The 22,637-nt window shown below is 43.8% G+C and overlaps 1 protein-coding gene across 3 annotated transcripts in view; it reads left to right on the forward strand.

Moving 5' to 3' along the window:
- The window catches only part of LYN (LYN proto-oncogene, Src family tyrosine kinase), a 138,371-nt gene extending 121,121 nt beyond the window's left edge, over positions 1-17,250 (forward strand). For all 3 annotated transcript variants that reach the window (XM_045398277.2, XM_005563340.4, XM_005563341.4), the window contains 3 exons: positions 2,383-2,536; positions 5,582-5,713; positions 15,760-17,250. In XM_045398277.2, the coding sequence (XP_045254212.1) occupies positions 2,383-2,536; positions 5,582-5,713; positions 15,760-15,962 (489 nt within the window). In that variant the 3' untranslated portion in view covers positions 15,963-17,250. The remainder of the gene's footprint in view (positions 1-2,382; positions 2,537-5,581; positions 5,714-15,759) is intronic.
- The last annotated feature ends 5,387 nt before the right edge of the window (positions 17,251-22,637 follow it).

Consider the following 22,637-nt stretch of genomic DNA (forward strand, 5'->3'; position numbering starts at 1 on the left):
ACACCTGGCAGGAGAGGGTGTGCCAGGCATGGCTTCCGGGAGAAGTGAAATCTCAGCTGAGACCGGCAGACTGCTTAGATAGGGTGAAAGGGGCAGGGAGGGAATGAACGTTCCACACAGAGGCAGGGGGTGTAGAAGCACAAAGGAGGGGGTCATGGTGAGGAAGTGGAAGGTTGAGCGGGGGCCGGGTCATACAGGGCCTTGGCAGCAGTGCAAAGGAGCTTGGACCACATTCTTTGTTTCCACTCAGAAGCAAAATACTGGACTGAACAGTCTTTGAGACGGATGTAGGCCACACTGATTGTTTTACTTGAGATTTTTGTGACCCTGAGAATGTCATCTGCCAAATCCCTGCAGTAGTGGGCTAACAAGATAGTATTCTGGTCATATGAAAACCCCAGTCCATTTCCCTAAGGACTTACTTTGTCTCTGATAAGAGGTTTGGTGACAAGTTTGAAGGTTCCAATGTGTACAAGTGAGAATAGAAAGATACTTTCAGCCCTGGTGGTGTTTATCGACTGGCCAACATGACAACACTGAGAGCATTAAACAGCATAAAAATAATGACAAAGCTATGATCAGCAGCTACAGATGGTTTTTGTACACATTGACCATCTAGGGCAAGTAAAGGGGAGTTCAGGGAAGGCCCACGGAGCAGAAGGTGAGGCCAGGGATTGGCCTAGAGGGGAAGGAAAGGCAGACCCAATACTAAGGAGCTAATCTTTTGCTAAGCAACCGGAATTGCTTGATCACCAGGGATGCTATTGCAGATGACTGGGGAAAGTCAGATCCTCCAAGCTGAGCCATCTGCAATTCAAGGTAGAATCTGGCAGAATACATTCATTCCTGCGTGAAAAGTTCGAATCAGAGTTTTCTCTAACTGCTTACCAGATACACTACTACTTGGCTTTCTTTCCTTCTTGCCCTTTTTCTTGCTTCTTACTTCCCTCCCTTCCTTCTCTCTCCTTTCTTATTTCCTTCCTTCGTTTCCTTGTTCCTTCCTTCTTTCCTTGCTTGCTTTCTTCCATCCTTCCTTCCCTCCTTCCTTTACTTTATTCCTTCCTTCTCCTTAACATTATAATTTGGTAATGTCTTCCTTAAAAACCTGACTTTGGAACAATACTACACTTTCTATTCAGCAACGAGTAGTAGTTTTGCCTCCCTATGTTATTGTTGTGTTTAAATCCTGGATTCTTTCCTGCTGTCATACTTTGTCATGAGAGTGAATCTTGCCGGGTGTGGTGGCTCATGCCTGTAATTTCAGCACTTTGGGAGGCTGAGGCGAGTAGATCACCTGAGGCCAAGAGTTCGAGACCAGCCTGGTGAAACCCCATCTCTACTAAAAATACAAAAATTAGCCAGGTGTGGTGGCACATGCCTGTAATCCCAGCTACTCGGGAGGCTGAGTCAGGAGAATCACTTGAACCTAGGAAGCTGGAGGTTGCAGTGAGCTGATATCGTGCGACTGCACTCCAGCCTGGGGGACACAGTGAGACTATCTCAAAAAAAAAAAAGAGTGAATCTTTGTGATTATCCTAGAGGGAATATGCAGAGAGAACTTGGAGAACCAGTTCCATGGGCTGTCGATTAACCTGACGGAAAGGATATCCTGTTCTTGATAACTCAATAATTTATTTGTATTAACATGTCACTTTCTCCAACTCTATTTTTAGAGTTGGTTCTGGCTGCCATAATAAAATTCCATAGACTGGGTGGCTTAAACAAGAGACATTTATTTCCCACAGTTCTGGGAGCAAGGAAAGCCCTGGCAGGTTTTGTGTCTGATGAGGGGCCACTTCCTGGTTCATAGATGACACCATATAGCTGTGTCCTCACATGGTGGAAGGGGCAAGGCAGCTCTCTGGGGTCTCTTTTACAAGGGCACTAATCCCATTCGTGAGGGCTCCACCCTCATGATCTAATCACCTGCCAGGGCCCTACCTCCTAATAACTATTGCCCCGGGGTCAGGATTGCAGCATTTGAACTTTGGGGTAGGGGGCAGGGAATGGGACACAAACATTCAGACTGTACTATCAGTTTTCTGATTTGAAAAACTGGCATAATGACACCTGTATATCTACATGGATGAATTTAGCAGGGTCTTAAAAAGATTCTTCACACATTAGAAAATGTTAAGACTTGTTGCTAATTTTTTTTTTTCTTTAAGGATGACCGTTATTGGAGATTTGGCGGGGAGTGGTCAGTTATTTTAGAAAGGGCTCAAATGGTGATTGCCATTACGCACTGTCTTCAAAACCTGAATGATCAAAATAGTATACATGAAAAGATTTCAGGAATTCATAAGTTTTCTGGTTTTCCTTGATGGCCCTTTCCAGTCACCTACCCTACATATGAAAATGAGAGCCTATTTCTGTTTTCAGATTGCAGAGGGAATGGCGTACATCGAGCGGAAGAACTACATTCACCGGGACCTGCGAGCAGCTAATGTCCTGGTCTCCGAGTCACTCATGTGCAAAATTGCAGATTTTGGCCTTGCTAGAGTAATTGAAGATAATGAGTACACAGCAAGGGAAGGTATGTTCCAGTAACGATCTTTAGATGTTTTATTACTGTGTTTTATTTTGTTTTTGTCTGTTTTTGACAAAGCAATTGCAATAGTCATCATTAAGAAAAACTTACTTGGTACAACATTTAAGCTGTACCATAATTGTCTGCTTACAGTTCTATTCTAATAGTTTCTAGAAAGTACTCTCTTGATTAACTCCACATGATACTTTTGTTAGGCTTACAAATGCTATCAGTTGTATTTCAATTAAGCAATACAAAACACAAATAGATTCAGCCAAATCAAGATTCTTGTTTATTTTACATTGTTAAAGTTTTCACTCAAACAATGAATATATGGGGCTGTGGAGGAAATGTTTGTAACATTAATTCTATGTTCTTTATTCCAGCCTTTTAATTACAAATTAAAACATGAACATTATCATACACACAGAACTAAATATAATGCAAAAAATCTACTTTATTTTCCCACATTCTGAATTATATATGGGAATCAAAAATGCACAGAGAGGCCTAAGTTCCCCAGCCTGTGGCACACTGTCTGGGGGCCGAGCACGGTCGGGACTGCACAGGCCTTTCTTGGGCTAGGATTGCCCATGTGGTTATGACTGAGGATTCTTATGCTCTCATCCATGAGAGCTGAGCCAATATGTTTGCAGTGCTCACTCTCTTCTGGAAGAAACAAGCACTTTCTTGAAATTCCTAAGCATTGCTGAACAAGGATTATCATTATTTTATTTTATTTTTTTGAGACGGAGTTTCACTCTTGTTGCCCAGGCTGGAATACAATGGCATGATCTCGGCTCACTGAAACCTCTGCATCCTGGGTTCAAGGGATTCTTCTGCCTCAGCCTTCCGAGTAGCTGGGATTACAGGCGTGCGCCACCACACCTAGCTAATTTTGTATTTTTAGTAGAGGGAGGTTTTTCCATGTTGATCAGGCTGGTCTTGAACTCCCGACCTCAGGTGATCCACCTGCCTCAGCCTCCCAAGTGCTGGGATTACAAGTGTGAGCCACTGCACCTGGCAAGATTATTATTTTTTTAAAATGACATGTTTGTTATTTCTGGAAGAGGTAATAAGCAGATTGATTTGATTTGTTGAACATCTCCTGCTTCCATCATGTGTAGGATGGTTCCCCTCCTGCCTCAAGCATATGTTCTCGAAAGTGGATTAACTTATCCTTGACCTTAATGATTATCTCTAGCAAAAAGGCAGGCAAACGAGAATGATCTAAAGAAAAGGAGTCAAAAAAATAATAGCTAAGGCCAGGCCCGGTGACTCACGCCTGTAATCCCAGCACTTTAGGAGGCCGAGACGGGCGGATCACGAGGTCAGGAGATCGAGACAATCCTGGCTAACACGGTGAAACCCCATCTCTGCTAGAAATACAAATAATTAGCCGGGCGTGATGGTGGGCACCTGTAGTCCCAGCTACTTGGGAGGCTGAGGCAGGAGAAGGGCATGAACCTGGAGGCGGAGCTTGCGGTGAGCAGAGATTGCTCTACTACACTCCAGCCTGGGCGACAGAGCGAGCCTCCGTCTCAAAAAATAAAAATAAAAAATAAAAATAATAGCTAAAATGTATTGAGCATTTATGATGTGTAAATGGGCTTTTCATACATTATTTCATTTATCTTTACAATAATCCCATGTGATAGATGTTAATATTATCATCACTATTCCCAGTTTACAGAGGAGGAAACTGAGAGATTCTGCAACTTTTTGAGGTCCCACAGTAAGTGATAGAGCTAAGATTCAAAGCCAGGAAATCTAACTTCAAAGTATCTGAACTGGAATTGGTTACACTGGTTTTATTGAATTTAACAAGCTGAGAGTTTCACAAAAATAACTGTTCTCAGGCAAAGACCATGGCTTAGTGCAGAGCGCATGTTCTAGATCTAACAGCATCCTCTTCCTGGCATATCTCAGGATGACAATAATGATGCTTACCTTCATTGGTAAGTACCATTCATTGGTACCTTTATTACCATACTTGACTGGTGTTTACACTGTGCCAAGCCCACAGATCAACCCATTTAATCCTCACAGCAACCTAGGAAGGTTTTGTTGTTTCCTCAGTTTACACATGGAAGCACCAAAGCTGCACAAAGACAGCAAGTGACTTGCCAGGATCACACCAAGCAGAAAACAGCAGATGCGGGATTCAAACCAGGGCTGTGGGGTGCCCAAGCCAAGCTCCAGCCATGGTCCTGCCTGCTGTCTCTGCACACTGCTGCTCCAGGCAGGCAGGGGGTAATGCAGGAATGTGTGCCGTTGCCTCGCATACAACAGACACCCAGGAGATTCTCTACTGTCCTTACTGTTCTTACTCCAATTTCTAGTTTGTGTTGGGGACCAAAAAAATTTTAAGCCAAGGCATAATAAAGGCAAAAATTTTTTTTTAAGTGGTAGGTAGAAGCCCCTAGCCTTCCAGGGTGCCAGAGTAACAGCCTGTGCCTGAGTCCCTGCCTTCCTCAAGGGGACCCTGCATGTCCCCTTGGGCTAGGTCTGCCTGTCCCCGATCAGTTGGCCTCACCAGCTCCTTGTGAGAAATGTAGTTTCATCACGAACTCATTCTGTATTTTATACTATGTGTATGTGTTACTTATTCAAAATAAATAATTGAAATTTAAAAAAAAAGAAATCAAAAGAAGAAAGAATGGTCTGGGTGCAGTGGCTCACGCCTGTAATCCCAACACTTTGGAAGGTCAAGACGTGCAGATCAGCTGAGGTTAGGAGTTGAAGACCAGCCTGGCCAACATGGTGAAACCCCATCTCTACTAAAAATACAAAAATTAGCTGGCCGTGGTGGCAGGTGCCTTTAACCCCAGCTACTTGGGACGCTAAGGCAGGAGCATTGCTTGAACCTGGGAGGTGGAGGTTGCAGTGAGCTGAGATCACACCATTATATTCCAGCCTGGGTGACAAGAGTGAAACGCCGCCTCAAAAAAAAAAAAGAAAAGAAAAGAAAAGAAAGTGTGGGGTCACATGTTCATGACTTTTTGTTTAAGCTTAAATACCCAAGTAAGAACCACATATCTTCTTCCTTAGGTGCTAAGTTCCCTATTAAGTGGACGGCTCCAGAAGCAATCAACTTTGGATGTTTCACTATTAAGTCTGATGTGTGGTCCTTTGGAATCCTCCTATACGAAATCGTCACCTATGGGAAAATTCCCTACCCAGGTATGGTTTACTTAGCTATTTACAATCAAGTGGTATAAATGAGAAAAAGTCAGGTTGCATGAAGGCATTAAAAAGTAATAATAACTTCATCTACCCGATAGCAAAGAATAAGTGCTTTGAACCAGAACTTGATTGTCATGGGCCGGGAGTGGTGGATCACGCCTGTAATCCCAGCACTTTGGGAGGCCAAGGCAGGCGGATCACCTGAGGTCAGGAGTCTGAGACCAGCCTGACCAACATGGAGAAACCCCGTCTCTACTAAAAGTACAAAATTAGCCAGGCATGGTGGCGCACGCCTGTAATCCCAGCTACTCGGGAGGCTGAGGCAGGAGAATTGCTCGAACCCGGGAGGTGGAGGTTGTAGTGAGCTGAGATCACGCCATTGTACTCCAGCCTTGGCAACAGAGTGAGACTCTGTCTCAAAAAAAAAAAAAAAAAAAGACTTGATTTTTATTTTCACTATCTTTAGCATAAATTGTTCTAAAAGTGCTTAGACACTTCTTTGCCTTCTTATTTTATTGAATGTGTGTTCTTTTTCTGCACTGATTAATTCCACCACATACTAGAATGTTCCTGGCATGGTTGTTGGTATTGAGATGAGGATGGATAGACACAGGGGCTCCTCCAAGGCAGTCCCCCTGACGGAGGAGGAAACCCACATGGAGACGAGGATTTCCAATGCTTCACAATTGGTTTTGTAATAAGTGCCCTGGAGTCTCTCTCTCTTCAGGAAATAACCACCTTTGTTTATCAGTGCGAGGCCCTTCTGCTCTTTAACATACTGGTATCAGTGAGGGCATCATTCAGTATTTATTTCCAGATTCCTAACACCTGAAGCCTGCAGAGCCAGATTCTGTCCATCCCTCCCTTTTTCCATGGTCTGTGCTGGCATGGTTAAGAAGAGGGATTTCGGCCAGGCGCGGTGGCACACACCTGTAATCCCAGCACTTTGGGAGGCCGTGGTGGGCGAATCACGAGGTCAGGAGTTCAAGACCAGCCTGGCCAACATGGTGAAACCCCCGTCACTACTAAAAATACAAAAAATCAGCTGGGCGTAGTGTTGGGCACCTGTAATCCCAGCTACTCGGGAGGCTGAGGCAGGAGAATCACTTGAACCCAGGAGGCCAAGGTTGCAGTGAGCTGAGATCACTGTCTGCCCTGGCGACAGAGTGAGACGCCGTCTCAAAAAAAAAAACAAAAAAAAAACAAAAAAAACCAAGAAGAGGGATTTCTCCCAGAGCTTTCATATTTTCATTCATGTTTGACTATTAACAAAATGTTTGCATGAGGGGAATTTAAAATTAAGTTTTTAATATTTAAATCATTCTCCTCTTCAAAAAATATTTGAGTATGCTAGGCACTCTCAGCTGCTAGGATGCCATGGTATCTGCCCATGTCCTTCAGAGTGAATGCTGTAGTGGAGAGAGACTGATGGTTGTCAAACACACAGCCAGCCTGTAGGATGGTGAGAGTGGTGTGGAGCCTGCATGGAGTGGCTTAGGGATTGGCAAGTACTCACAGAAGGGGGTGGGGAGCTGCTGGTTTTATTCCATGGTCCTGGCAGCAGCAGGGACTCAGAGATGTGAGGGAGGGAGCCTTGGGCTCTCTGAGGTCTGCGTGTCCCCATGGGGAGAGCAGCCAGAGCATGGACTTGACCAACAGGAGCAGGAGGCCAGCGTGGTTTGGGCCTCTGTGAGTATTTGATGGATGGATGGGTGAATGAATGAATGAATGAATGACTCACCTAGGCCATTTGATCTCTAGACAGTCAATGGATGAGAAAGCAGAAGGCTATGGAGCTGGGGGTTAGAGTGGCTCAGGGAGAGACTTACTGGCCATGTGAGAGCAGTCCCTCTTACTCTGCTGAGATGCAAGCCAGGGAAGGCTTTTAGACAAAGCAGCCACACAGCCTGCATGCTCCCATCACTACTGCTGCATGTGGGGATGAGCCACAGAGAAACTGGGGCAGGGACCAGCTGGCAGCTGAAAGCCTTTGGGTGGTGTCTGCCTGCACAGTGGACCGGCAGTCCTAGGAAATCCCTTTAGTGCCAGCGTTTCATCTTCCAGCTGCTCTAGACACTGAGGTTAATGAATTAATATTGCTGCAAAATAGGAAACATATTTCTAATCAGCCCTGATGTCTGATGTTATATATGTCTATCTCCATCTATGCCTACATCTCTTTCTATAATCTGTAGAGAAAGATTATATAGTCAGATTAGGTATATAATCTGACACCTGATAAAATAAACATATAATATCATAAAAGAATGTTCTGTGATACGTGTGGTGTGCTGCATGTGACATGCCGCCATGGCCCCTGAGGCTTGAGAAGGTGATTGAACCCCTCGCTGGTGGCAAAGCTGCTCTGAGCCCCAGATCCGTGTGCCTCTCAAGACCCCTCAGCTGATGTGAGCAATGCCCAGGGTTTGGAAATATTTGGGGTGAAAAGTCATTTTTTTAAAAAAAGGACCAGCCAGGCGGGCGGCTCACGCGTGTATTCCTAGCACTTTGGGAGGCTGAGGCAGGTGGATCACCTGAGGTCAGGAGTTCAAGACCAGCCTGGCCAACATGGCAAAACCCCATCTCTACTAAAAATATAAAAATTAGGCCGGGTGCTGTGGCTCACGCCTGTAATCCCAACACTTTGGGAGGCTAAGGCGGGTGGATCACAAGGTTAGGAGGTCAAGACCATCCTGGCTAATACGGTGAAACCCCGACTCTACTAAAAATACAAAAAATTAGCCAGGGGTAGTGGCAGGCGCCTGTAGTCCTAGCTACTCGGGAGGCTGAGGCAGGAGAATGGCATGAACCTAGGAGGCGGAGCTTGCAGTGAGCTGAGATCGCACCACTGCACTCCAGCCTGGGTGACAGAGTGAGACTCTGTCTCAAATATATATATATATAAATAAATAACTAAAAATAAAAATTAGCCAGGCATGGTGGCACACGCCTGTAATCCCAGCTACTCAGGAGGCTGAGGAAGGAGAATCACTTGAACCCAGGAGGTAGAGGTTGCAGTGAGCCAAGATTGCACCACTGCACTCTAGCCTACGTGACGGGAGCGAGACTCCATCTCAAAAATAAAATAAAATAATAAAAAAAGAACCAGTAGAAAAATGGTCAGAATCACAAAAATATATTTCTCTCTATATGGAAGAACCCAACAGAATCCATCGACTGGTCTGTTCCCTGATTGGCTTGTCCCTGGAGGGACTGGGAATGTGAGATGTCTTGAGGAGATCTGGATCAGTAAATTTTTTAGGCACGAGAGTTGTATGTTACAAGAGCCTCTACCATTACGTTTATAAACATAAGCAATCCTATTTACTTCACATGAGAGGACTTGATTCATAGAGAGCATAGAAATTGGTAAACATTGCCAAAACATGCCATTTTCCACACTGTTGTAAAACTGCGTATGGGAGAGAATCTACTGATTAATGGAATTATCTGAAAGTATTTTCTTTACCCAGTAAACTGCTGGCTATGTTTTGTTTGTTTTTAAAGTACTTTAGAAGCTATACAGGCCAGGTATGGTGGCTGATGCCTGTAATCCCAACTTGGGTGGATCACTTGAGGCCAGGAGTTCGAGACCAGCGTGGACAACATGGCAAAACCCTATCTCTACAAAAAATACAAAAAAGTTTAGCCTGGCGTGGTGGCGAACGCCTGTAATCCTAGCTACTTGAGAAGTTGAGGCAGAGAATCACTTGAATGCTTGAACCCCGGAGGCAGAGGCTGTAGTGAGCCGAGAAGCGCCACTGTACTCCAGCCTGAGCGACAAAGCAAGACTCTGTCTCAAAAAAAAAAAAAAGAAGAAGAAGAAGAAGAAGCCATATCATATACTTAGCTTTGTAAAATAAAAAGGAAATAAAAGAAAGCAGGGAAAACAAAAAAGAAAAAAGAAAGTCACACACAAAGCAAACACATTTTTAGAGGAGAAAGAAAGACTAATATACCAAAATGTTGTTAACCTTGGGTCAAGAGATAATAGATTATATTAATTTTCTTCTTGATGAATTTCTGAAATTTCTAATTTTTTTACAGTGATATTTTTATTAAATATTTTATTCTTATCTAAGTAATATATGCACATTTAAAAAGTACTACAGAAAGACTTTTTTTTTTTTGACACAGTCTCGCTCCGTCACCCAGACTGGAGTGCAGTGGTGCGATCTTGGCTCACTGCAACCTCCACCTCCTGGGTTCAAACAATCCTCCTGCCTCAACCTCCCAAGTCACTGGGACTACAGGTGTTCACCACCATGCCCAGCTAATTTTTGTATTTTTAGTAGGGACGGGGTTTCACCATATTGGCCAGGCTGGTCTTGAACTCCTGACCTCAGGTGATCCACCCACCTCATCCTCCCTGCAGGGATTAAAGGCATGGGCCACCGCTCCTGGTCACAAAAAGACTTCTAATGAAAAATTGCCCCACACCTGCAGGTGCTCCTCAAAGGAATCTACTTTCAGGAATTTTGATTCCTTATTCTAGCATTTGCTGCATATAGTTCTAAATATTCTACTCATAACTTTTATCTCTTAGGTTTTTTCCACTTATTATTAGATAAGAATATGGCCACATACTTTTAGTTTTCATTTATTTGTTTATTTGACAGGGTCTTGCTCTGTCACCTGGGCTGGAGTGCAGTGGCATGATCATAGCTCACTGCAGCCTTTAACTCCTGAGTTCAAGTGATCCTCCCGCCTAAGCCTCCTGAGTAGCTGGGACTACAGGCGCATGCCACAACACCCAGCTAATTTATAAATTTTTTGTAGAGACAGGGTCTCACTATGTTGCCCAGGCTGGTTTCTAACTCCTGGGTCAAGTGATCCTCCCTCCTCAACCTCCCAAAGTGCTGGAATTACAGGTGTGAGCCACCATGCCTGGCCAGCCATATGGTGTTAAATTCAAGAGATACAAAGAGGTATAAGCTGAAAGATCCTCCACTCTATTCCCAGCCACACAATTCTCTCCCCATAGGCAACCAGTGTTCTCAGTTTCTACTCTAGAGACATCCTATAAGGAGAGTCATACAGTTTTGCCCTAGTGTCTGGTTTATTTCACTCAGCATAACCCTCAAGGTCCGTGAATGGTGTGGTCCATGTCTTCAGCCTCTCTCCTCACTCCTGGTCTTCCATACCATGCTTTCCCCACCTCCACTTGGGCCCAGCATTCCCTGCATGAAGCTTCTCCATTGTTTCTCCCAGCATTCACCTGGGCACTGCCAAGTGGGCTCCAGGTACTGTCCTGCCCTCGGCGCTGGCCTCCCTCCCTCGTGGTTGTGCTGGCCACACAGTGTGCACCTTCCCGGGGTGAGTTGGGATGGGCCATCTTGCCTGTTGTCAGTGCCCCTCTCTGCAGGCATGATGGTTGCACTTTCTTCCTCTTGGCTCAGACCACTTCTTCCTCTGGCTGCCAGGTGTCTCTTAGCATCATCAGAGATGGAGTTTAAGTTTCTATTTCTTGTTCTCTTTTTTGTTTTGGGATGAATTACAGGAAAAAAAAAAAAGTGGGGAGGAGGCAAAAGATCTTTACTTCATTATCTTAAAACCAAAACTATGATTATATTTCTCTATAAATTTTATACAGAAAAAAAGAGGGGTCTGGCTGGGCATGGTGGCTCATGCCTGTAATTCCAGCACTTTGGGAGGCCGAAGCAGGTGGATTTCTTGAGGCCAGGAATTTGAGACCAGCCTGGACAACATAGCAAGACCCTGCCTCTACAAAATAATTTAAAAATTACCAGGGTATGGTGGTATGCACCTGTAGTCTCAGCATCTCAGGAGGCTGAGGTGGGAGGATCACCGAGCCCAGGGAGTTTGAGGCTGCAGTGAGCTATGATCGCACCATGTACTCCAGCCTGGGCAACAGAGTGAGATCCTGTCCCAAAAAAAAGGTGGGGGTGTCTTGTTGGGTCCTGATTGGGGTCTTGTTTTGCTTTGTTTATACAAAGCGAAAGGTTTGAAAGTGAAAAAATTTTCTGAAGCATCATGTCTTTTCTGGCTGTTTCTGACTGGATATATCTAGCATATTAATGCCAGCTGAATGAGAATCAAAAAATGTGTCCTGCCACAAACACTCACTGTGATCACAAGCAAAACTCAGAAAATAATAATAGTAATAATAATTTGCCCTTTTGAAAGGAGTGTGATTGGGTGGGAGACTGTAGTCCCAGATAATCTAGCTCTTCCTGATACACACGCGCAGGGGCCCTGTGTGACTGAAGATTGTCATAGTTTGTGGTGCAGCTGGGCTCCTCCCTGTCGCTAGCTGTCTGTTCCTTTTCTCTGCTGTGCCACATTTTTCTCTTTCTTCTGCTCCTTTACCAACTTGTAGTCTCTGCTGATTTCTACCCACTCCAGATGCCACCCCCTGCTCCCCACCACCTCCTCCTAGTGAGGACACTGTCCCGACTGGGCTGTGTGTCATTTGAGGACAACGCTCTGTCTTAACTATCTCTGCATGTCTCAGAGCTCAGTGCTAGTTCATGACCCGCAGTGAGGACTCAGTAAGTGCTTGTCGAAAGGAGGAAGGATGGAGAATGAAACTGTGTTCACCAGCCAATGCCAATGGGTGATCACCAGCCAATGCCAATGGGTGTTTACTTTTTTTAACTTAGCAACAGGCCAACGCCAACTATCACATGTAACCTTAGGGTCTGGTTGAGGTCCCTCTCCTCTTCTATTTCTTTCTTTCACAAGACTTGTCATTTTATACCGGATGTCATTTGTTGCTTTACTTGTACATAAAAAGATAGGCTTCAGATTCCATTCTTCCAGTTCTTCTTATCAAGTCGAATTCCCCGAACAGGGTGGAGCATGTCCAGCCTTTACCAGCATCATCAAGAGTCCTTCAGAGCTAGGAGAACATACTGGAACCAGGAAGAAAAAAACCTGCTGTGGGGCTAGGGTGACCTAGAAAGCTTTATCTTCTGCTGTGGCTGCATTCTGACCTTTTATGCAAATGAAGTTTCTCCAGGAAGGAAGTGAAAGAGATACTCCAAACTGAGTTTGCAGGTCCAGTTGCTATTTATACTATACTGGATGTTAGTCCTCCCACCACGATCCCAGAATTTCAACCAAGAAAGTAGAAGTATACACAGATCTTTCTCCTGAAATTTATCCAAGTGAGCTTGGCTAGTTAAAAGAACCAGAGCAATGCTGAGGCTGTATCATTTTACAGAGACTAAAACTTCCAAATAAAGAGGATGATACAAATCTGTCTTTGGCTTTGAGCAATGAGAATCAAATGAAGTCTTTTAGTTAGAAAATTCTAGTCACATAAATATTTGAAGATAGACTCAGAATTAGACTCAGGAAAATTGATTTGCTGTATAAATAATTCTCAAGAGATCTGAATCATTATAAAGTTTGTGTGGATCTTTCAATTTCAAAAACAAGGGCTCTTCCAAGACAGAAATGATCATGTCTTCTTTCAGGGGTTTAAATTCAGGAAAGGTCACTGTGTCCTTAGATGAAAAAAGGTAAGTTAAAGGCAGAGGATCTCAAAGTTCACTGGCCATAAGGCATTGTGAGAAATACACAGAAACCTACTCTGTATATAAAGCAAATGTTTCGTAAAACCATATTGACCTTTCCTTTGTGCAGTGCCTTCTGACCTTTTCTGTTTTATTCTGTTATAATTCATTTTTTAAAATACTGGTAGTTGGCTGGATGCGGTGGCTCCCGCTTTTAATCCAGCACTTTGGGAGGCCAAGATGGGCAGATCACTTGAGGTCGGGAGTTTGAGACCAGCGTGGCCAACATGGTGAAACCCTGTCTCTACTAAAAATATAAAAATTAGCCTGGCATAGTAGTGGGCACCTGTAATCCCAGCTACTTGGGAGGCTGAGGCATGAGAATCACTTGAACCTGGGAGGGGGAGGTTGCAGTGAGGCGAGATCTCACCACTGCACTCCAGCCTGGGTGAAAGAGGGTGACTCTGCCTAAAAAAAAAAAAAAAAAAAAACTAGTAGTACCCTAAAAAAATCAATTTGTTGATCCCAAATTGTTGATCCCAAATGCGGATAGTGCCGCGCAATTTGGAAAACACTGATTAGAGAATACATTCAAAACAAGGTTCTGTTTCAAATCTGGTAAAAACCATTTCCCCTAAAGCTGCCACTTATTTCGAATCCTTCCAGTGACCACAGATGGTAAAATATACAGCTTTGAAAAAGAGATAGCTATGGAAAGGAAATTAGTTGTGATGAATGCAGCCCCTCTCATGTGCCAGAAATTGTATATACTTTGCGTGAAATACAGTCTTCTCTAGAGAAGTTCACATCCTACAGAACAAGGTATCCACAAAATATGCAAAACATACAGGTGTGGATAGGTACTGCTAGATAAGGATATAATTAAAGGATTAATCTCCTTTATCATGCAGGAAAATGTTATTATTATAATCTTTTTTACCCCTTGAAGCTATTCTCAGGATCAAAGACTGACAGTTCAGTTTCTGAATTACTCTGAGACATTTGACCACATTTAAAAATCCTCTATTACCAGGCCTTTTGCAGAGCTCTAGAGGAGTAATGAGCACCTTACTTCTCTCCTGGAGGTCAAGAATATGCAAATCCAGAGTCAGAGTGAGCTGTCACTCTGGCCAGGTACTGCAGATTGGAACAATTAACTGTGTCTGTGAAGTAGCTCCACTTGAGACTATGATTGGGGTTCAGTTTTCCTCCTCAATTAATATCTCGCTCTTAAAAGACAGTGACATCCACGAGATATGTAGTACAAACTACAGACAAGTGTCCTTCAGATTAACTGAACCATCATTATTTTCCAAATTAATCCCTAAGTTTTTAACTATTTGGCAAGCATGTAATCAATTGGTCGGGCTGACTTAAGGATGTTGACTTTAAGTAAATGAAAATACCAATTATTAAATGAAAAGCCAATTTTTGAAAAATGTCTGTATAAGATAATATATGGTAAAATTTGTTTTTAATATAAATACACTACAGGTTGAAGCTCAAAGAATGCTACCCCGCAAACGTAATTAAAGTTAAGAGTTAGGATTGAATTTAGGTGACTTATGTGAAATGTCAGGCAAGTCCAATATCCTTTTGTTATTAAAGAGAACTTGGCTGTGGCTCCTACTTAACAGATTTTGGCAAACTGAATGCTGTCTTGATCCCCTCCATACTAAAATTTATTTATTGAGTTGCTTGCAGAAATTTCCTTAGCTTCTGTATTAGTTGGCAAGGGCTGCCATAACAATACAACACACTGGGTAATTTAAACAACAGACATTTATTTTTCCAGGGTTCTGGAGTTTCAAAGTCCAAGGTCTAGGTGCTGGCCGGGTTGGTTTCTCCCGAGCGAGGCCTCTCTCCTGGACTTTAAGATGGCCGCCTTCTCCCTGTGTCTTCACGTGGCCTTTCCCCTGTACTAGTCTGTGTTCTAATCTCCTCTTATAAGAATATTAGTCATATTGGATTAAGACCCACCCAAATGGCCTCATTTTATTTTATTTTATTTTATTTATTTTTGAGACGGAGTTTTGCTCTTGTTGCCCAGGCTGGAGTACAATGGCACGATCTCGGCTCACCGCAACCTCCACCTCCTGGGTTCAAGGGATTCTCCTACCTCAGCCTTCCCTAGTAGCTGGGATTACAGGCATGCGCCACCACGCCCAGCTAATTTTGTGGTTTTTAGTAGAGATGGGGTTTCTCCATGTTGGTCAGGCTGGTCTCAAACTCCTGACCTCAGGTGATCCCCCCACCTCAGCCTCCCAGAGTGCTGGGATTGCAGGCATAAGCTACCGCGCCTGGCCATCATTTTAACTTGGTTACCTCTATGAAGGCTTTATCTCTAAATATGGTGCAGTCACTTCTAAGGTGTACTGAGGGCTAGGACTTCAACCTAGGAATTTTGGGAGGATGCCGTTCAACCCCTAACAGCCTCAGTAAAGCTTGTTTCAATCATGGTTGCAGGACGTGAGGAGCAAAAAACCACTGCAGTACTTGACCCTCTGCCAGCTTTCTAAACGGCATGGTTTTTCTTTTTTGTTTTTGTTTTTCCCACCCTAGGGAGAACTAATGCCGACGTGATGACTGCCCTGTCCCAGGGCTACAGGATGCCCCGTGTGGAGAACTGCCCAGATGAGCTCTATGACATTATGAAAATGTGCTGGAAAGAAAAGGCAGAAGAGAGACCAACATTTGATTACTTACAGAGCGTCCTGGATGATTTCTACACAGCCACGGAAGGGCAGTACCAGCAGCAGCCTTAGAGCACAGAGAAACCCGTCCGTCTGGCAGGGGTGGCTGCCTCATTTAGAGAGGAAAAGTAACCATCACTGGTTGCACTTATTATTTCATGTGCTGGGATCTTCTGCCGTGCCTGGATCCTGAAATAGAGGCTCAATTACTCAGGAAGAACACCCTCTGCATGGGAAAGTATTCTGTACTCTTAGATGGATGCTTCACCCAGTTGCAACTTGGACTTGTCCTCAGCAGCTGGTAATCTTACTCTCCTTGACAACGTCTGAGTGCAGCCTTTTGAGAAGAAAACACCTATTCCCTCCAAAAATACACCCAGCTAGCTCTATGTTTACAAATGGACATAGGACTCAAAGTTTCAGAGACCATTGCAATGAATCCCCAATAATATCAGAACTAAACTCATTTATAAAGCTAAAATAACCAGATACATAGCATGACGTCTCTTTGTATTTTTCTCTATGCTTTGGCTTACTTGTTAAAAAAAAAAAAAAATTACTAATCCAACCTGTTAGATTTTGCAGGTGAAGTCAGCAGCTTAAAAATGTCTTTTCCAGATTTCGATGTGTTTTTTTTTTCCCTACCTCCCAAAATCTGAGATTGTTAAACATTTTTCTCCCATGAACACTGCTCAGACCTGCTAGACATGCCACAGGAGTGGCGTGCACATCTCTGTCTCTTCCAGCAAGAAGAGCCCGTGAGCACACACAGCTGCCGTGCCGTGCAATGTGCACCCGAGGGCACCGGGCTCACCTGGACCTCCCAGGAAAGGGAGAAGAGCCTCAGAAACTGCTCTGTGTTTAGAAGGAATATTTTTAAGGGTCCAGCTTTTTCATTTCCACAATTTCCTATATCCAGATTTGTTTTGACAGTGTAGTTTGGAAGAACTAAGATTCTAATCTCTGAAGAACCTTATAGGGCCTTCTAAAACATAAGAGTTTCCTTTGTTGCTTCAAAGATTTGAACATTATGTTAAAGATCAAGTATTAACTTTAGTTGTACTCTAGAAAGTTAAAGTGCCACATTTGGGGCTATTTTTATGATTCAGCAATCTTTTCTAAATTGTGTAGCATGTGTATGAGACTATTTATACCCAAGGATATGAAGGAACGTAAGTGACTAGGAGGCTCTAGTGAGCCATGGTGGCGGGAGGTTCAAGCCGTTTTGTTTACTAAATTTTTCTCCTGTAAGCTTTGAATGGAAATTTCTGTATCACATTATGTGTTTCACTTATGCTGTCGTGTATATACCTAATATTTCTATTTTTGATTTTATTTTAATACACCTCGTCCAATAACATCTCAAGCTTTTTATTTGTGTTTACATTTTCAGCTGTGGTCAGTGTAAAAACTGGTCATTAACTGGGGGTGGGGTGGTTAGAAGTGATTCAATAGAGCTACATACTTTAAACTTGCCCAAGTTCTACCTCCTTCCTTTGAGCATTTCAGATTGGAGAACCAAGGAGTTGATCACCTCAACGTCTGAACATCCGTTTATGGGAGCCAGATAGAATTTGTTTTCAAATAGGCTTAACAGGCATCATTAAAATTTCATTCTGTGTGTTTTGTTTAGGCTTGAGGTGCTTAGAAGATGGGATAAAATATTCTACTTTTCTCTAAATTTTAACTTCGTTTCCTATGTGATTTTTAAAAAATGTCCTTTCTAAAATATTCTAAAATTATTGATTCACAAGTGCCATGTTCACAACGATAGAATATTATCATTACATAATGTCTGCACAGTTGGTCCCTGGATTCATGGTGGTAAGTTTTCTGTGTACACCCCCTGCTCGCATTTTATTTCAGAACCACAAGTATTACCCAATATGTTACATGGAGTGGAACTATAAAGAATCCCTAAGGCAAAAAGAAGTCTTTAGAAAATGACTAAAGTGGTTTTTTTAGCATAACAAATTTATTTAAAGAAAATTATTAAATTTGTCTTCACCTTGTTTTGCTTCTCCCACTTCCTCCTTCCTCTTCTTACCATTTTCCGCTTGACTTTCCCTCTCAATCAAGCATGTGATCCTTCCCTCCATGTGGGCCTGTCACCAGCTTGGGTCTCATCTCTGGTGTCCATCATGTGTGGAAGTCACATGTTCCCTTGATGAACAGCACACACAGTCTCTTTCCTTAGCTATAGGTTTCCAGCCTCCGTGTGACAGACAGGCATAATGAGGGGCTGAGTAGGTGTTTGTAGCATTTTAGGGTCTCCAATGGTGTGCAAAATGGCTCATGTCATCACACCTCAGGTTATTGTACAGAACTGGAAAGACAGAATCCGTACTCCCTACCTCCAAGGTTCTGACTTAGCTGTTGTGCAGTGGGGGATGTATGTCAGTCTATTTTAAAAGCTTCCGCAGTCAACTAGACTTAGTGGCTCATGCCTGTAATCTCAGCACTTTGGGAGGCTAAGGCAGGAGGATTGCTTCAGCTCAGGAGTTAGACACCAGCCTGAGCAATATAGCAAGTCCCTGCCTCTACAAAAAATTTTAAAAATTAGCTAAGTGTGGTAGCACACACCTGTGGTCCCGGCTACTTGGGAGGCTGAGGTGGGAGGTTTGCTTGAGCCCAGGAAGTCGAGGCTGCAGTGAGCCATGGTCGCACGACTGCACTCCAGCCTGGGTAAGAGTGAGACCCTGTCTCAAAAAAAAAAAAAAAAAAAAAAAAAAAACCAGAACCAAAAATCCCTTCCCTGGTGAATATAATGTATGCTCAGTCTTGAGAGTTACCACTTGGTTTGACCCATATTGCAAAGCCCAGCCTTCTTTTTTCTCAGATGGTTTCATTTCTCAAAGGGGAGTGGAAGAGAAGGAAGGAGGAAAAAAATGTGCCTTCCTTCCGGTGAACACGAAGCTCACTGAACCTAAAGGAGACTCACAGGCTGGAAACCGGTGTCCTTAGTAATAGGGGCCACATGGGGCTTCCGTGGCTCCTCCAGGCATACCTCCCGAGGTTCTGCAGAATCCCCTTGCAGAAAGTACTTCTGATGAGCCACTGGGAACGTGTACTGTCCAAGATCCGTTCTAGGGGAAATTCACTGCCACAGAAGCCAGCAACCCTAGCTGTCCCAAGGTGCATAAAAGGATAATAAATAAAAGGAGGGAATTAATTTTGTTGCCTACACCAGGGATAGATCAAGGGCACTGAAAGCATTATAAGTATAAACTCATTTCCATGTCAGCTTGTGGGGTCGGCTTTCTCTCTCTCTCTGTTTTTTTGTTGTTGTTGTGTTGTTTTGTTTTGTTTTGTTTTGAGACAGAGTCTCACTTTGTCATGCAGGCTGGTGTTGCAGTGGTGTGATCTCAGCTCACTGCAACCTCCCCCTCTCTGGATGGAGCGATTCTCCTGCCCTAGCCTCCCTAGTAGCTGGGACTACAGGTGGCCTGGCTAATTTTTGTATTTTTGGTAGAGATGGGGTTTCACCATGTTAACAAGGCTGGTCCCGAACTCCTGACTTCAGGCAATCCGCCTGCCTCGGCTGCCCAAAGTGCTGGAATTACAAGCCTGAGCCACTGTGCCCAGCCAGGGTCTGCTTTCTCTTTATTTCCCTTCCTCTCACAAACTACATCCAGGGGCGGTAGCTGCTAAAAAGGACCCAATTCTGCAACCTCAGCTTCTGACACCTTCAAATAAATTAAATATTGGTCCTAGGGCTCATTCCCCAGTTCTTCTGTCTGTCACTGCCAGGTTCTACAGCTGGTTCTCGGACGTCTCCTGCTTCCTCAGCCAAGAACACCTCTCAGATGAGATCAAACTGCCCAGCTTTCCTCTTAGCATCTTCCTTTATTTTCCACTTCTGCTTGGTGGAAGAGAGATTGTAGTTCTCTATTCCCTATATTTTAACGCCACAGATATTTTAGATTAGGTGAAGTCTTGCTGTTCTTCCTGATGGAAATGGTAATTATAAACATACAAAGATACCCACACGCACATCCTTTACTCAGGGCCCTCTTGTGCTTTGGCAAATTATAAAAATTATCTCTAACTCACACAACAACCCGGGAAGATCTGGACAATGCTATCGCTGTTTCACAGCTGAGGGATCGGGAGCGTTTAAAGCCACAGAAGGAACAGATTGGCTTCACTTCATATTGTTTCCTTGTGAAATAAAACCAGTGAAACACCTTTGTGTAGAATCTCCCTGACTCAGTTGAGTGTTCTGAGTAGGCAAGGGTATTACTTTCAAGATGCACTACTTGAGCCCACACAGATGGGAGGGGAAAATTTTCCTTAAGTAATTTTATTTGTGAAGAAAAGTAATGCAAGAATTTAACTTAACCATTCACACTTTTGAAGACAATTTGTAGAGACTACACTTCAGAATAAAATGTTTTGGCCAGGTACGGTGGCTCACACCTATAATCCCAACACTTTGGGAAGCTAAATCAGGACGATCACTTGAGGCCAGGAGTTTGAGACCAGCCAGGACAACATCATGAGACCCTGTCTCTACAAAAAAAAAAAAAAGAAAGAAAAAAATAGTTAAGTTTCAATAACATTTATGTTCCATTTCATAACATGAATATGTACTAAAACTGATAAAAAGTTTATCCCAAAAAGTTTTAACTTGATAGATATGTAAGAGGAAAGCCTTCCAATTTAATTTCCTCTATTAAATACTTCAAGTCAGAGTGCCAAAAAGTGTCACAGAATTCCCAAGATGGCCACAGATATTCACGGATCTTGAATATTTCTCTTTAAGGGGGAAATGACAGGGAATCGTGGCGGCCTCTATCTCTAGGTCTTTGGAAGGCCTTTAGAAATAATCTAGATTGGCCAATGTTCAATGTAAATGCAGAACTTTTAGAAATAAAAAAGGCCTTAATCTACAGCCCCAAAAGTAGATACCATGTCACACAGCAAGAAAATGATCTGTGGTTTTTTTTGTTGTTGTTGTTGTTAGACTTAAGCTGGGTCCTTTATCCCTTATCTACCACCCTTAGGGTCAGGTATGTTTTTGATTTCAGGTTTTTTAAAAAAAGATTAGGGCCTGGGGGCGGTGGCTCACGCTTGTAATCCCAGCACTTCAGGAGGCCAAGGCTGGTGGATCACCTAAGGTCAGGAGCTCGAGACCAGCCTGAAAAACATGATGAAACCCCGTCTCTGTTAAAAAATACAAAAAAAATTAACTGGGCATGGTGATGCATGCCTGTAATCCCAGCTACTCAGGAGGCTGAGGCAGGAGGATCGCTTGAACTCGGGAGGCAGAAGTTGCTGTGAGCTGAGATCATGCCACTGTACTCCAGCCTGGATGACAGAACAAGGTTTCGTCTTGAAATAAATAAATAAATAAAAATAAAAACAAATAAAAAAATTAATACAGTGAGTATATTGAATATTTGGTAGTAAAGCCTCAGTGAACACTGAGGAAGAAATCTTTTTCGTTGTTTTGTTTTGTTTTGAGATGGAGTCTTGCTCTGTCGCCTAGGCTTGAGTGCAGTGGCATGATCTCAGCTCACAGCAACCTCTGCCTCCCGGGTTCAAGCGATCCTCCTGCCTCAGCCTTCCGAGTAGCTGGGATTCCAGGCATGTGCCACCATGCCCAGCTAATTTTGTATTTTTTAGTAGAGATGGGGTTTCACCATGTTGGCCAGGCTGGTCTTGAACTCCTGACCTCAGGTGATCCACCTGCCTCAGCTTCCCAAAGTGCTGAGATTACAGGCATGATCCAGCACGCCCAGCCGAGTAAGAAATCTTTAATCAAAACATATCTGCATAAAAATGCCTGAATATTCACACTAAGTGGAATGACGATAGCCTATAAATAGCTTCGGCTCAGGTTTTGCCACCAAATGAGTTCTTAAAAGATCTTTTGGATTGTAGCGTCTTTTGGATTTCAGCATTATGGATAAGGGCATGTGGACCTGCACCCCAACAGCTTGAAGAATATGCAAGACCTTTTAGTCCCAGGGGTGGATTTGATTCAAACGGAGGACATCCAGATTGTGATCCAGAAAAACCCATTTTATGTATCCACATTCAAATATGCAAAAACATGTATGCTGCTAATCATATCTGTATGCTATTAACCATATAATCTCTGATCAAATACCGCCCTGGCATAGTCTGAGATGTAGCAGTCTAGGTGGAGGGTGAATCTGGTGGTTTCAGCTGACCACAAGAGCGCCCAGCGTATGGGAGCTCAGACCACGAAGAAGCGCAGTCCTGGGCTAGCGCTGAAAGGCCACGCGCACGAAGAGATGCTCCTCTGTCACATGGAAGTCAGACCACACAGGAGCTAAATGACTGCTGTAAAGACCCGATCTCCAATTGCAGTCACACTCGGAGGCACTGAAGCTGAAGACTTTGATGTATGAATTGTGGGGACACATTCAGCCCACAACACCCAGTGTCTCAGAAAACAGAGGCAGCCAGAGCACATCAGACTGTGCCAGAGCGTGAGGATGCCAAGCTTTCCCCAACTCAGCCCTAGCCTCCTGTGGGGACAGTTCACAGCCTGGTCACTGCCACGGCCCCTTTTGCAGCCCAGCCACAGGCCCTGGGCCTGGCTGGCCCATGTGAGCCTCCCTGAACCTGGGTTTACTGAAGACTTGCCCTGCCTGGTTTGGGGACCGTTGCATCTCAACTCAGAAAAATGATTTAAGGCCAGGCACGGTGGCTCACGCCTGTAATCCCAGCACTTTGGGAGGCCGAGGTGGGTGGATCACCTGAGGTCAGCAGTTC

The sequence above is a fragment of the Macaca fascicularis genome, chromosome 8 (genome assembly GCF_037993035.2).
Source record: "Macaca fascicularis isolate 582-1 chromosome 8, T2T-MFA8v1.1".
NCBI classification, from domain to species: Eukaryota; Metazoa; Chordata; class Mammalia; order Primates; family Cercopithecidae; genus Macaca; species Macaca fascicularis.